Source organism: Lactuca serriola, chromosome 8, assembly GCF_051521515.1.
Source record: "Lactuca serriola cultivar US96UC23 chromosome 8, Lser_US96UC23_V15, whole genome shotgun sequence".
NCBI lineage: Eukaryota > Viridiplantae > Streptophyta > Magnoliopsida > Asterales > Asteraceae > Lactuca > Lactuca serriola.
In genome coordinates, this window is record NC_136415.1 from 88,396,452 (window position 1) to 88,409,969 (window position 13,518).

The window sequence follows — 13,518 nt, forward strand, 5'->3', positions numbered from 1 at the left end:
TATGTCGACTCTCTTCATATCTCTTACTTACGTACCAAACAAAGTGACTTCCAAATCTTGAACTTCAATTTAAAAACGGATACATCATACATTATATTAACTTGTAACTATCACTACTCTACATCAAGAATGAAAATTTGTTATTACAAACATATAAGTATATTCGTGCATATCTTAATATAATATTATTAAATCATATTAAAAAGTCAAAAGATAACCTTTTTAATATAATTATTGATGCGAAATTGAAGCAGAAGTTGACGCCCACACAGACCACTTTCTCTCCCCACATACTTCACTAATCACTATTCACTGCTGTGCCTGTGCGAAGACCACAATGTGTCCGTTTTCTTGCAATAATCAAACTTCACGAGCACTATCTCCCTAGATTCCTTTCTCTTGCTGGATCGAAGAATAATCATCACCCTCGCATTTAATTACATCACCTTTTTCGCATTCTCCACTTTCCCAAATCTCCTAATCGATTAAAGACGATATCAGGATCAAACTTCGAGAAAAAAAAAACCCCAAAACCATTGTCTCCGAATGCCCAAATTTGATCCTAACTGTAACTCCTGATGTTTTCATCAATGGAGAACGCCGTTAAACCCTTGAGAAAGAAAACATGGTTTCTCCCTTTGATCTTGTCTCTCCTCACTTCATCAATCCTCGTAATTTTCTCCCTGTTCTTCACTTCAACTTCGAATCCTTTTCATCAAACCCCTTTAAAGTCCAAAACCCAACAAAACCCAGTTTTTGTTGAATCAAAACTGTACATCTCACCCACGAAACCGGTTTCATCCATACCGAAACTTGCGTATTTGATCTCGGGTTCGAGTGGTGATGTTGAGTCGTTGAAAAGGACGCTCAAGGCATTGTATCATCCATTGAATCAGTACGTTGTGCATTTGGACCTTGAATCTCCCGCTGAAGAACGATTGGAGCTGGTTGATTTTGTGAACAACGAGGCTGTGTTTCAAGAAGTGGGTAATGTCAGGGTGGTGTCTAGGTCTAATTTGGTAACTTATAGAGGACCTACTATGGTTACGAATACGCTTCATGCTGCTGCGATTTTGTTGAAGGAAGGTGGTGATTGGGATTGGTTCATCAATTTGAGTGCCTCTGATTACCCTTTAGTCACCCAAGATGGTACGTGATCCTCAATTTAACTATCTTTGTCCATTCAGGACTTTCGTCGAACAATTGTCCCGCATGGTATTTTTTTTTGGCAAAATCTGTACTATTTCCTAACTTCGTCTTGAAAAATGTCAATAAAATCGATGCTTAAAATGGGTAAGGATTATTTCCTATGTCTTTTCTGATTCGTGTTGACATGAACCGAATAAGAAAGCCCAACTTTATTGCTTCAATGATCATATAAGGAAACATCCATCGTTAAAAATGTGTAGCGATTAGTTAAAATATCCCCCTTTTGGTGCTTGTTTCTTCACTCAAGGCTCATATTGTAATTTTTGACAGATTTGCTTCACACATTTTCAACTGTGCCTAGAGACCTCAACTTTATCGAGCATACAAGTGACATTGGTTGGAAAGAGTATGTCCATCTTCTTACCTTTTTACTACTACAATTCTTTATATCTTTCAATATAAAAATACAATTTTTTAGGGTTCTTCATCTTTTCTTTTTTCGAGTGTTGTAGATACCAAAGAGCAAAACCTGTTATAATTGATCCAGGGCTATATAGTCTTAAAAAATCAGACGTATTTTGGGTCTCCCAAAAAAGAAGTGTTCCTACTGCTTACAAGCTCTTCACAGGTAACTTATTAACACATTTTCTTGAAAATTGATTTTAATAATAAAATTGATTTTAATTTTTATAGGTTCAGCATGGATGATGCTTTCAAGACCCTTTATAGAATACTGTTTATGGGGATGGGATAACCTTCCAAGAATTGTTCTTATGTATTATGCAAACTTTCTTTCATCTCCTGAAGGCTATTTCCACACTGTAATTTGCAATGCTGATGAATTCAAGAACACAACTGTAAATCATGATCTTCATTTCATTTCATGGGATAATCCACCAAAACAACACCCCCATTTTCTCTCCATTGATGATTATCAAAGAATGCTGGAAAGCAATGCCCCTTTTGCAAGAAAATTTGGTGAAGATAAAGAATTGCTTGACAAAATTGACTCTCAACTTCTTGAAAGAGAACCCAATGGCTTTGTCACAAGTAATCTCATTCTCTTTAAACTATTTTCTTAAATTCTAATCAAGAAACTCAGTTTTATCAATATATATATATATATATATTTTAAATAATATATGCAGGAAGTTGGTTGGAAAGAAGTGATACAAATAGAAGCATAGCTGAAAGCATAGCCAAGAATGTAACTGAATTAAAACCAGGTCCTGGAGCTGAAAGGATTAAGACACTTATAGGTGGTATGCTTTCAGACAAAGATTTTGATGCAAAACATTGTGTCTGATAAAAAGAATGCTTAAGATTGTATGTATGCAGTATGCTCTCCAAGATGAATTCTTCTTGGAATATATTACTGAAAAGATATCAGATTTAAATATATATATATAGATATATTAGATATTATTAGCTCAAAACTTGCAATAATAATCTTGGATGAGATCTAGTTCTTGAAACAGGATCCAAGGTTCACTCCAAACTTCTGTTAATTAACTCAGAACTGGCTGTCATTGGCTTCCATGGTTGAGTTTATTATTTTTTTTTTTCCATTTTTACCCCTGAGGAAGGTACGGATTTACTGCAGTTTAAGGTGATGACAAGTTGCTAATGTTGCTTGATACATGATGTTAAGTAAAGATTCTTGTAAAGTATGTTTCTTGTTTTGATGATGTTTTCCTTGATCATTTATATGGATGTTGGATGTAAAGTCTCTTGATGAAATGTAGTCATCAGCTGTTGGTGACAGGGGCAAACTTGTCAATTCACTTGTGTCCTGTCTACTACACATTATTGTTGAAATTGAAATAGAAAGTTTTATGATTGGTAAGAGAGTTACAGACATGTCACAGTTATTGAGTTGGTAATTTTGACAAAATGAGAGTAGTGGATGTGAATGCCATTAATTCTATGGGATACTTTTATGAGATTAGATATAGCATTATCAACATTCAACCCTTTGATAAAATAGCATTAGAATATCTTACTATATTTCAACATATAAAGAAATTGGATGATCCAAAATCCAAATGAGAAAATGGGTTATCTTGGTGTTGGAGAAGGTACTAAATGACACCCATAATTGTTTGACCCACAAAAAAGGAAGCTATAGAAAGCCGAGATGTGGTGTTTTTTTCATAGGTATTTTGTAGCTTTTGTAGTTGTGAAATATGTAATCACCAAGTGGGGATATTTCATTCCTAAAATGTATGCCATTCAAGAAAAACTTTCATTATAATATATATTAGTAATAGCATCCTGGATTTATAAAGATACATGCCATAATATTTGTGATGAACTCCTGAACCCTTAGTGGATGAGATCTAGTTCCTTAAACATGGTCCCGGATTCACTTCAACTTCTGTTCCTTTAGCATTTGTGCAATTAGCAGTCACCGGGTAACCTTGTTGAACCGACACCAAGTTTATATTGTCCATTGTAATCCTTGAGCAAGGTACGGATTTACTACAGTTTAAATTGATAGCAATCTTGGTAGACGATGTGCCATAAAGATGCTTGTAAACTACATCGCTTATTTTGACGCCGGTTTCCTTGATCAAACACAAAAATTAGAATTTTATGATCATGAATATATGTTTATGCTAAAACCACCCTAATTAATGGTTGTTACCTCTTCTTTGCATCTACCACGAACGTCACAATAGTTTTGGTCTATGATGATTGGGTTTTTTACGCCATCAAATTCAAGATTCTCGAATGTAATATTTCGAACGTTGCCTTGACCTCCTTGCCAAGTCTTGATTCGAGCTCCATTTGAGGTTCCTTTCAATGTGGAATCTCGTATGTGTATGTGCTCAACATGAACAACTTCTCTATTCTTTCCTAAGCTCCCAATACTGTAAATAAATGATAGAAAAAAGGAGTTGTGGAGTCACAAGCCAACTTGCAGAGTTTGTTACACAGGACAAGGCAGAGCATATATAATAGCGTTGTACTACGTCAGAGGTGCATTGGATTAGCACTAAGATAAAAAAAAATTAAAAATTTTGGTTCCGTACAAGAAGTATATAATATAACTCGCTTTCTCATGTGTGGAGAAGACGTACATGCCCTTTTTATCATTATATTAGCTCTAGAAATTAAGTTTGTCTAGTCGCCGTCGAATCCATCTTTTATTCTATCTCATGTAACTAAGACATTCTATATGTTACTAGGGTATGATAACTATTTCATGAATATTTTTCGTATCTTTTTTTATAAGAGGGTGTAAGGGGTAAGGGGTTGCTTACCTTATACCATGTCCTGGTCCACAATGTATATCGGCTATATCTATGTTTGATATGTAGTCCCCTATTGAAATGCAGTCATCACCTGATAGCGACATGGATAAAGTTGTCAATTCACTTGTATCTACACATAGTTTTCTATGAATTTTATGACATTTAAAACAAACCTGTCCCAATTATTGAGTTGGTGATTTTGACAAAATGAGAAGAGTGGATGTGAATGCCATCAGTATTGGGGCTATGTTCAGGAGATTGGATCGTCACATTATCAACATTAAACCCGTTGGAATACTGTATGAGTACGTGAGTTTGTGGGCTATTAACTAAATGAATGTCTCTTAATGTGCTCTCCTTGCATGATATAAACTTGAAGATCTACACCAATTTTAGCTAACAAATTTGGTTAATTGTAATGTACAAACATTGGATGAAACATGGTTTGAGTCAAACTTACCGTTGGTGCTAGTTTGGTGCACCCCTCCTAAAAACATGAAAAAATTTATGTCATGTAGGTTATGAAAACTGTAGACCAATGAAACTTTGATTTGCAATTAATTAGTTAGCAATTTAAGATACCAATTCTGGATGATATCGACATGACTGGTCCCACCAACGCATTCCGTGTCCATCTATAAGGCCAAATCCATACAAATTAAGGCCTGTTACGTTTTTAAAAGCTATCCATTGACTTGAATCACGACCATTCCATGCTTCTGGTTCACCTGGAGCGATAATTTTTCCAAAAATCTGAAAGAAGAAGTGATGTATGTAGATATTACAATGATTGTTACTGGAATTTGTTATGAGATTACCAAATGATTACATGACAATACTATTATTTAGACTAGTCACAAAAATAACCCAAACATAAGGTGGTTGACTGGTTTCCTCACTATTTGGCAATCTTTTTTAAATTTGTTTGTGAGGCGTTGTAACAAATGGGATCTTATAAAATCTAACTTTTTGTATGGATGATCCTTCTTATCCTAACTAGAGATAATTTGAATAAGAGAGGTGCTCATATCCCCTTACTCTTTGCCCATATGAGTCTCTTTATCTTAGTCATTTAAAGGGTTCTTGTCAATTTGCTTCCTAGATTTTAAGGAAAGTTTTAAGTGGGTCACCCCTCGTGGGATTATGAATTTGGATTAGATTCACCGTATTTAAGGTATGTTGGGCAAATCAATTGATAGCTGAAAAGAGCTCATAAAAATAATGTTTAGTAAAACTAGTTGATAAACTAATTGAAATATATAAGCTAACTGGAAAATCATATAGAAGTTTGAGTTTTTTTATAATTAATAAAATATATATTTGATAGAAAATTTTAAAACTTAATAAGCTGGTTAAAACTCTAGTCTTAATAGCTTTTCAAAAAGTTGATTTATAATTAAGCTATTTTTTAGTTTGTCGAACATGATAAAAAAATAATTTAAAAAATAAGTTAGCTGTGGCGTGTCAAACATAACCTAAAGATGTTACGAATCCATGATTATTTTGTCTTATTATCAAATATGGGATTCATAGCAGAAGAAAGTTAGATTGTCTTTGTTTTCGCATTCATGATCTTATCTCATTCTTTTTTCGATTTATTCTCTTTGCGCCTAGCCTCTTCCCGGTCTTTCTAATGAAATTATTGTTCTAGAAAAATCATTGTCCGCCTTTTAAATTTTATCACAAAAAATACCTCTAATTTCGTGAATTTAATAATGGTTGTTCTTGTCAAAAGAGTCTCAACAATTAAGGAATATTACCTTCTCTTAACTTTTAGGCGGTTAGAATCATGTAAAGATTCAATTTTATCAAACAATCTCTTGTAAGAAAAATAAAGAAGTTTGGATCCAAAAACGTTTGCTTAGGCATTCCATTCGTCAAGTACAAGAGAAAACGAGGAAAAGTTAGTAATCTAACCATAATGTAATGTGTATTTAAAGAAAATAATAAAAAAAATTTGTTTTTGGTAAAAATAATCACAAAGTTTGGAATGAGAATTTTAGACGGAGAAAAAAAAATGTTTACATAAAAGCATTTCAGACTGATATTCTAGATTTCCTTACTGAAATTTCGGAGTTCGAAAAAAAACTCATGAATTTTAAGAATAAGTTCGAAATCCAATTAACAATTCAGAAATTTCAAGATTTTTTTTACTTAAATCTAACCAAAAATTAAATAAACATAGTAAATATAAAGTATATACGATATTATCGCATGATATCAAAATTTGATTGAAAACGATGACATTAAATACTTCGAAATTGAAAATTCAAACATAAGTAAAGATATTTCTTTTGAAAAAAAAAAAGAATCCCAAAATTTGAAGATCGAATCCAAAATGGGAAACTCGAGAATAAGTGGTTATTTTCCAAAAACCGTTTTTTTTTTTTTTGCCATTTCCTTTAATAAAATTCATTTATAATGATTAGTTTATTCAATTTCCTATTTTTTATATCACAGGATAAAAAAAATTAAATAATAATAATAATAATAATAATAATAATAATAATAAAACTAAATCAAGTAAACAATAGCTATAAATACAATTGATTTAATATATTTTTAGATTAAAAAAAATAAATATTTATTGGACTTTAAATGAAGTTTGGCGTTTAATTAAATATAAGTTTTTAAAATTAGAAAAATTAAGATATTAATAACTAAATATTAAACTTTTATTGATTGGATTGCTAAAATAATATAAATATTAGATTATTAGTATCTTATAATTCAAAATTAAAATAAAACTTTTACATTTCATTTAAAAGTTAAAAGATAATATAGGTATTACATAAATAAACAATATAATAAATATGGGTATCATAGATATGAATAAAAATTAAATAAAGTTATAAAACAAAATAAAAATGACAAAATTACATAAAAGGTCTATGGGATTTACCAAAAAGTCTCAAACCTAGTATTTGCTAAATTTTTCTGACTTTACATGGTTCTTTGGGACTTCCAAAATTTAAATGCGTGGTCTTTTTTCTAACATCATAGTTTTCGCCTGGAGTAAAGGTAATTTGGTCTTTTTAGGAAGCAAATAAACAATATAGATCATTTTATAACTTTGTCTATATTTTAAGATACATACATAAAAAAACAAGTGATTTTTTTTTAAATTAACAAATGAAAATTCTAAATTTAAGTCGTATATTCTAAAATGTTGACCACCTTGAACCGTTACATACATAAAAATAATCATATAAAAATTTAGTTTTTTTTAAGTTAACGACCAAAAGTTATTATATTTGACACGAGTCATGTTTAGTAAACATACGTAAAATTAAACACACGAACGTAATATATATAGCGGTGATATAACGTTTTTTATATTATTTACAATTTATATATACTAGAGTATTAATCAGTAAATCATACTTTAAATTAAATCATGATTTGCATATCATATTTAGTTAATCATACTTCACATATCATAATTAGTTAATCATATTTCATATACCGGTTACCAATGCCCCGGTAAATCATACTTTAACACAATTAACAAGAAAACATATCCAATACTTACTATTTTATCATACTTTAATACAATTATAGTTATCAAATAAAATAATTAAGCAATTTGATAGTTAATCATAATGTAGTACTTCAAGTATTCAATACAATTAGCAACACAACACATACATGGTTTCAATGGAACTCATGATAGTCACAAAATTACAATTTTATTTAATGGAATGACACAAAAGTTTTGGTTTGGGTTAAGAAAAAACAATTTTATTGAATGGAATGGCACAAAAAAAAGTTTTTTTTTTATGTAAAATAACCCAAAATGGAATTTATTCAAATAGCGGTTATAGCGCCGCTATAGCGGTGACCATAATCGCGGTAAATCGCAGTGTTAATAGCGTCACCGTTATTTTAAAATAATGTTTCCTTACCTCCACAAACCGCTATAACGCCGTTATTTACTGCATAGCATACCACCATTTAATTCAACTATTACATCTACCTTTTTTGTCCATGTAGGGATGACTTTGAAACATTAATTTTTTGAAGGCAAGTGATTCGTACACAACATTTTTTCTCCATAAACAATAAATTATGTTTTACAAGATTGTATTGTACAACATTTTAAAACATCAATTGTTGTGTATGGAAAAATATTATTATGTACGGATCAGCTCCATTTTTTAAACCTTTTGAATAAATACACATTTCCCACGTACATTTAATACTCCTAAGCCAGAACCTTTTTGGTGTTCTAGAAAGGATTGGTTTTAAACAATAACAACTGTTTGGTTTTATATAAATAGAATTTATATTTAAGAGACTTTAATGAAGAATTAAATATGACGATCTCATAGTGTGTTTGTTTGTTACCTCATTAACCCAACAAATACTTTAATATTTGAACTTTAGATGTTTGGACAAGTCAACTATTTGGTAACTAGCCAAACATGGATCTTAATTTATATGGACATCAGCAAAAAAAAAAAGTTTCTCTCTCTCTCTCTCTCTCTCTATATATATATATATATATATATATATATATATATATATATATATATATATATATGTTATAATGTGGATGGACATCTATTCTACGGATGTGTGTGGACAGTGCTATTCTATAACAATGACTAACAGAATAGATTGTTTGGTAATGTGAATACTTTTAACTTGACACGACTATCGTCATTATCATGTATTCTCACTAATTCTTATTCATTTTTGTTTTTACGCGTTGTTATTCACTAATTTTCATTTTTACAAAATCGGATTATCAATAATACATTCTGACAAAATAGGAATTATAAAAAAAAAGTTTATAATACCCGTATACAAGGTTCTAAATGGCGTGAGGCGTGACGTGGTGGCAAGGTCAAGCCTCAAGTTTAACGAGCCATGACGTTTTTCAAGGCGTGATGTAAGGCGACGATTTTGTATTAATTTAAAATTATATTACCACATAAATATAAATTTATATTAAATATAACTACTTTTTAGAAGTGTTAGATCAATAACTAGTAACAAAAGTTTAACAAAAACCACAATACTTGTATCTCCGATTAGAAAAGACATAACAAAGAGCAAAAAATCGTGTCTCAAACGAAAAAACACGCGCCATAACACGCCATAACGCGCCATAGCACGCCATATCACGCATTGCCACGCGCCACGCCTAACAGCAACGTTATGAGGCTTTTCGTAACGGCGAAGCCACGCCTTACGCCATGGCACGCCTTTTAGAACACTGCCCGTATAGACGATTTAGTTAGTGAGAATGTGTGATAATGACAATAGTTATGTAAGGTTGAATGTATTCATATTACTAAACAACATGTTTTCTTAGCCATTCTCACAGAATGACACTAAAATAGCACTGTCTACATATTTTGCACAATAGATATCCATCCATATTTGGACCTACTCCTATATATATATATATATATATATATATATATATATATATATATATATATATATATATATATATATATATTAAAAAAATCATTCTTTACTTTTTTTCCTTTTTTTATATTTAATCATTAAAACCGGTAAACATTTCCAAAACAATCTTTGCAACCAATTAATACCTAGTCCTATATATATATATATATATATATATATATATATATATATATATATATATATATATATATATATATATATATTTTAATCATTAAAACCGGTAAACATTTCCTAAATGTGAGACATTAATAAACAAAAATTTGGATTTAGGACATAACCATACATTTCATGTAAATAGGAGGACTTTTATGGCAATAATCGTAATATAAGAGCTATAACAGTTATAAAAAAATATGTTAAATACAATTAATAAGACTTTTGTTGATTTGTCGTATTGAGTGCGTTATAGGCCACACATATATCATGGAACTCTATATAAGAATTGTATTTAGATGATATATTTATGGATATAGTAATGATATTTATTAAAGAGAATAAAAAAAATCCCAAAATGATAAATTATCATTATTGTGTTTTTTAATAAAAATAAATAAATTTTCAGTGAAAGGGATGTTGATGATATCTTTATTTTATGCTTTTTAATAAATAAATTGTATAAGTTTTCTTTAAATAAAATTTACTAGATATACAAAAAAAATTCAGAAAAGTCTTTAAATTTTAACATTATTAACTAAAAAGTTTTATATGATTTTTTGTAATTTAACCTTTAAAACAGGCACTAAGCAGATATAAAGGTTGTTTTACAAAGTTTACTGGTTTTAGCAGTTGAAATTGCGACAAAAAAAATTAGATGTGACTTTTTTGTTAGTAGAGCCAAAATATAGAGATTTTTTACATATTTCCGTAATGTATACAAATAAACTTAAATTTATATCCGAGAGCTCGTAAAAACGAATTAAATATGGACATCTCATATAGTTTGTTTTTACCTCATTAACCAATCATATAGTTTTCTTTTTGTTTTTTAGCTTATTGACCCAACATAAATGTTTTAAATATTTGATTTCATATGCATAGAAAAACAATTTGTTGTGTAGTTATAAGTTTCCAACTAATTTTCTTTAAGATAAAAAATCTTTATCGATCACATCTTCATTTTGGAATAAAAAAAATATATGTTAAAAAATCAATGATCCTTTTATTTTTTGTTCATATGCATCTTCTTACTCATTTGATCGAAAAAATATCAAATTTTAGAAAAATGAATAAAAGAAAGAATTAGTGATGTCAAAATGTCATTATTCTATATGAAAAAGAAAATGAGTGGAAACAAAATATAAGAAGATATTTAAGTTTTCATAAATAAAGGAATATAAAGCATAAAAAAATGTTACCACGAAACGAATGATTTGGGGGTTGCACGGTCCAACAAACATGAGAGGATTCAACAAGAAAGTCCCTTTAGGAACTACCACTCTTGCATCATGTGTTCCGGCATTGCACGCATCTCTCCATGCATTCATAAATGCCTTAGAATCATCAACTTCTCCAAAACCACTAGCTCCATAATTAAAGACGTTGAATTCATCAATAGGCCAAGCAACGATACCACTAACCAAACCAAGAAGCAACATCAATGGAAACATATTTTTCTTCATTATAAAATAAGAGAAAGAGAGAGTTTCGTATGAAAAACTATATCATAGAGGTGAATATGTGCTAGAAAGATGGTGTAAATGCTTAAGCTAACATGTATTAAATATATGAGGAGTTTTAGTACAATGTAACAAGCAACAAGTACAATGGTAATGTAAACTTAACATCTGACCATTCAAGAGTTAAATCGTACCATATGACATGATCTATTTGTTTGATTAATGTCTAAGTCCATAACTATAATTGGTAAGACTTGACCCGACCCGGTCCATTTGGGTTGCATGACATCATGCATTTGGATAGACTATAATGAGAGAAATAACACTTAAGGTTTGTTAATATATTATAAGTTCTAATATATTAATAAGGTTATTTAATTAGTATTGATCAAGAATTAATTAAGTGATCAAAAGGAGACTAATTAAATATATGGGTTGATTGTGTAAATCATTCATTCTTATATATGTGGGCTTGTGATCAAAGATTCCTTATGTTGGACTAAGTCCATGGGGTGACCCATGGATACTCCATGGAGGTTAAAATCCATGGAGCATAAGGAATGGGTAAAGTTATGAGTTACATGGTGTAACCCTAATAGCTACCATATAAAAGAATCCCATGGCTCAAGAAATCGGGCACTAGTGTGTGAATATGAGGGCTAGACGATTTCAAGGAGTGTTCCATTTCTCTCAAGTCATTCCATGTGCACTTGATGTTGTGTGAACCATTTTAGGTGTCACACTTGAGGCACTAGGCACTCAAGCTTCATGAAGACAAGCTACATCAAACAAAGGTATGTATTCTATCCATTTGATTACCCAAGTATCAATTATTGTATGCTAGATAGGGCAATACCTTGGAAAGTTCATATTTGCATGTATAATAGAGAAAACATAGATCCAAGGTATTTCGGGTTTCATGTACTCTTAGGAGTGTTAGAATGCTCAAAACCCAACAGTGGTATCAGAGCCTAGGCTTGTTTTCAATTATACTTGATGCAAATTGCTGAAAAATGCTAAAAAAATCGATTTTCTGGCTTTCTGGGCACTGGACTCGCCGATTCCACTGATGAACTCGCCGAGTTCATGAAGAAAATCATCCTACTCGTCGAGTAGGTTCATGCACTCGATGAGTAGGAGCCCCATACATCATATTTTCGAGTTTTTGGCTGGAATTGGACTAGGAACATTACCCTAAGATGTTTTTGGACTTATAAACTCGTTTTTGATGTGGTAATGTTCATGCTAATCCAATTTCAAATATAATTGTCAATAGATTCATGTTTTGTATTAGTTTAAGGTTTAGACTAATTACATGAAAAAATTTGATTTGAATTATCTTGTTCTTATGAGTTGCTTAGATTAATAGAAAGTTATGTGAAATTGTTGTTTTTAATCCAAATTAATCTAAGAGTTGATTCTAAAATGTGTTTTTGTAACTTGTCCTCAAGTTATATGAAAAGTCACATTTAAGTTTCATAAAACTCATAAAAGTTGGCAATGGTTACAAAAATGAAGAGTCTTGTCCTCAAGTTATTGAGGTTCAAGAGTCACTTCATTAAGTAATAAAATGTGTAACCTTAATTAATCCCATAACTTACAAAATAAATAAAAGTTACATTCTTTTATTAGTTTAAAGTCTTCCATAACTTGTCCTCAAGTTATGGAACTTGAAGAGTCTTTTAATTAAAACTACTTTAAACACATAAGTTATGGAATTAATTAGTTTTGAATGGTTTCAAAACTTGCCCTCGAGTTTTGGAAATTGAAAAAGTTTTCACTTATGAATACTTTAATTCCAAGTTAGCCCTTAGAATTTTAAAAGTTAAAATTCAACCCTTATTGTCACACCCAAAACCGGAACGACGGAAACGTTCTGGGGTGGAGGACGTCATGTCAAGTATCACAACATATGCAGTATAGTAACCAAAGTACAACAACCATTGCATTAATAGTAATAATTTTACATAGGTTACATTTAACAATAACATCAAAGTGGATATAGGAAATAACATAAGCTGCAGCTTGGTACTAGGCTGACTTCGCAAAAGCTCCCG

The 13,518-nt window shown here is 30.6% G+C and overlaps 2 protein-coding genes across 2 annotated transcripts; one reads left to right on the top strand and one right to left on the bottom strand.

Annotated features, from left to right (window-relative positions):
• Positions 1-253: 253 nt before the first annotated feature.
• LOC145066303 (beta-glucuronosyltransferase GlcAT14B-like) lies at positions 254-2,852 on the top strand. Its single transcript, XM_079013522.1, has 5 exons — positions 254-1,149; positions 1,480-1,555; positions 1,662-1,777; positions 1,843-2,199; positions 2,298-2,852. Exons 1-5 carry the CDS (start codon positions 579-581, stop codon positions 2,453-2,455), a joined length of 1,278 nt encoding a protein of 425 aa, XP_078869648.1. The 5' UTR covers positions 254-578; the 3' UTR covers positions 2,456-2,852.
• Positions 2,853-3,488: 636 nt separating this feature from the next.
• On the bottom strand, positions 3,489-11,464 carry LOC145067138 (polygalacturonase-like). Its single transcript, XM_079014343.1, has 7 exons — positions 11,279-11,464; positions 4,989-5,159; positions 4,867-4,893; positions 4,580-4,787; positions 4,416-4,497; positions 3,797-4,022; positions 3,489-3,716 (listed from the first exon to the last, which is right to left on the bottom strand). The coding sequence occupies exons 1-7, from the start codon at positions 11,462-11,464 to the stop codon at positions 3,489-3,491; spliced, it is 1,128 nt and encodes a 375-aa protein (XP_078870469.1).
• Positions 11,465-13,518: the final 2,054 nt, after the last annotated feature.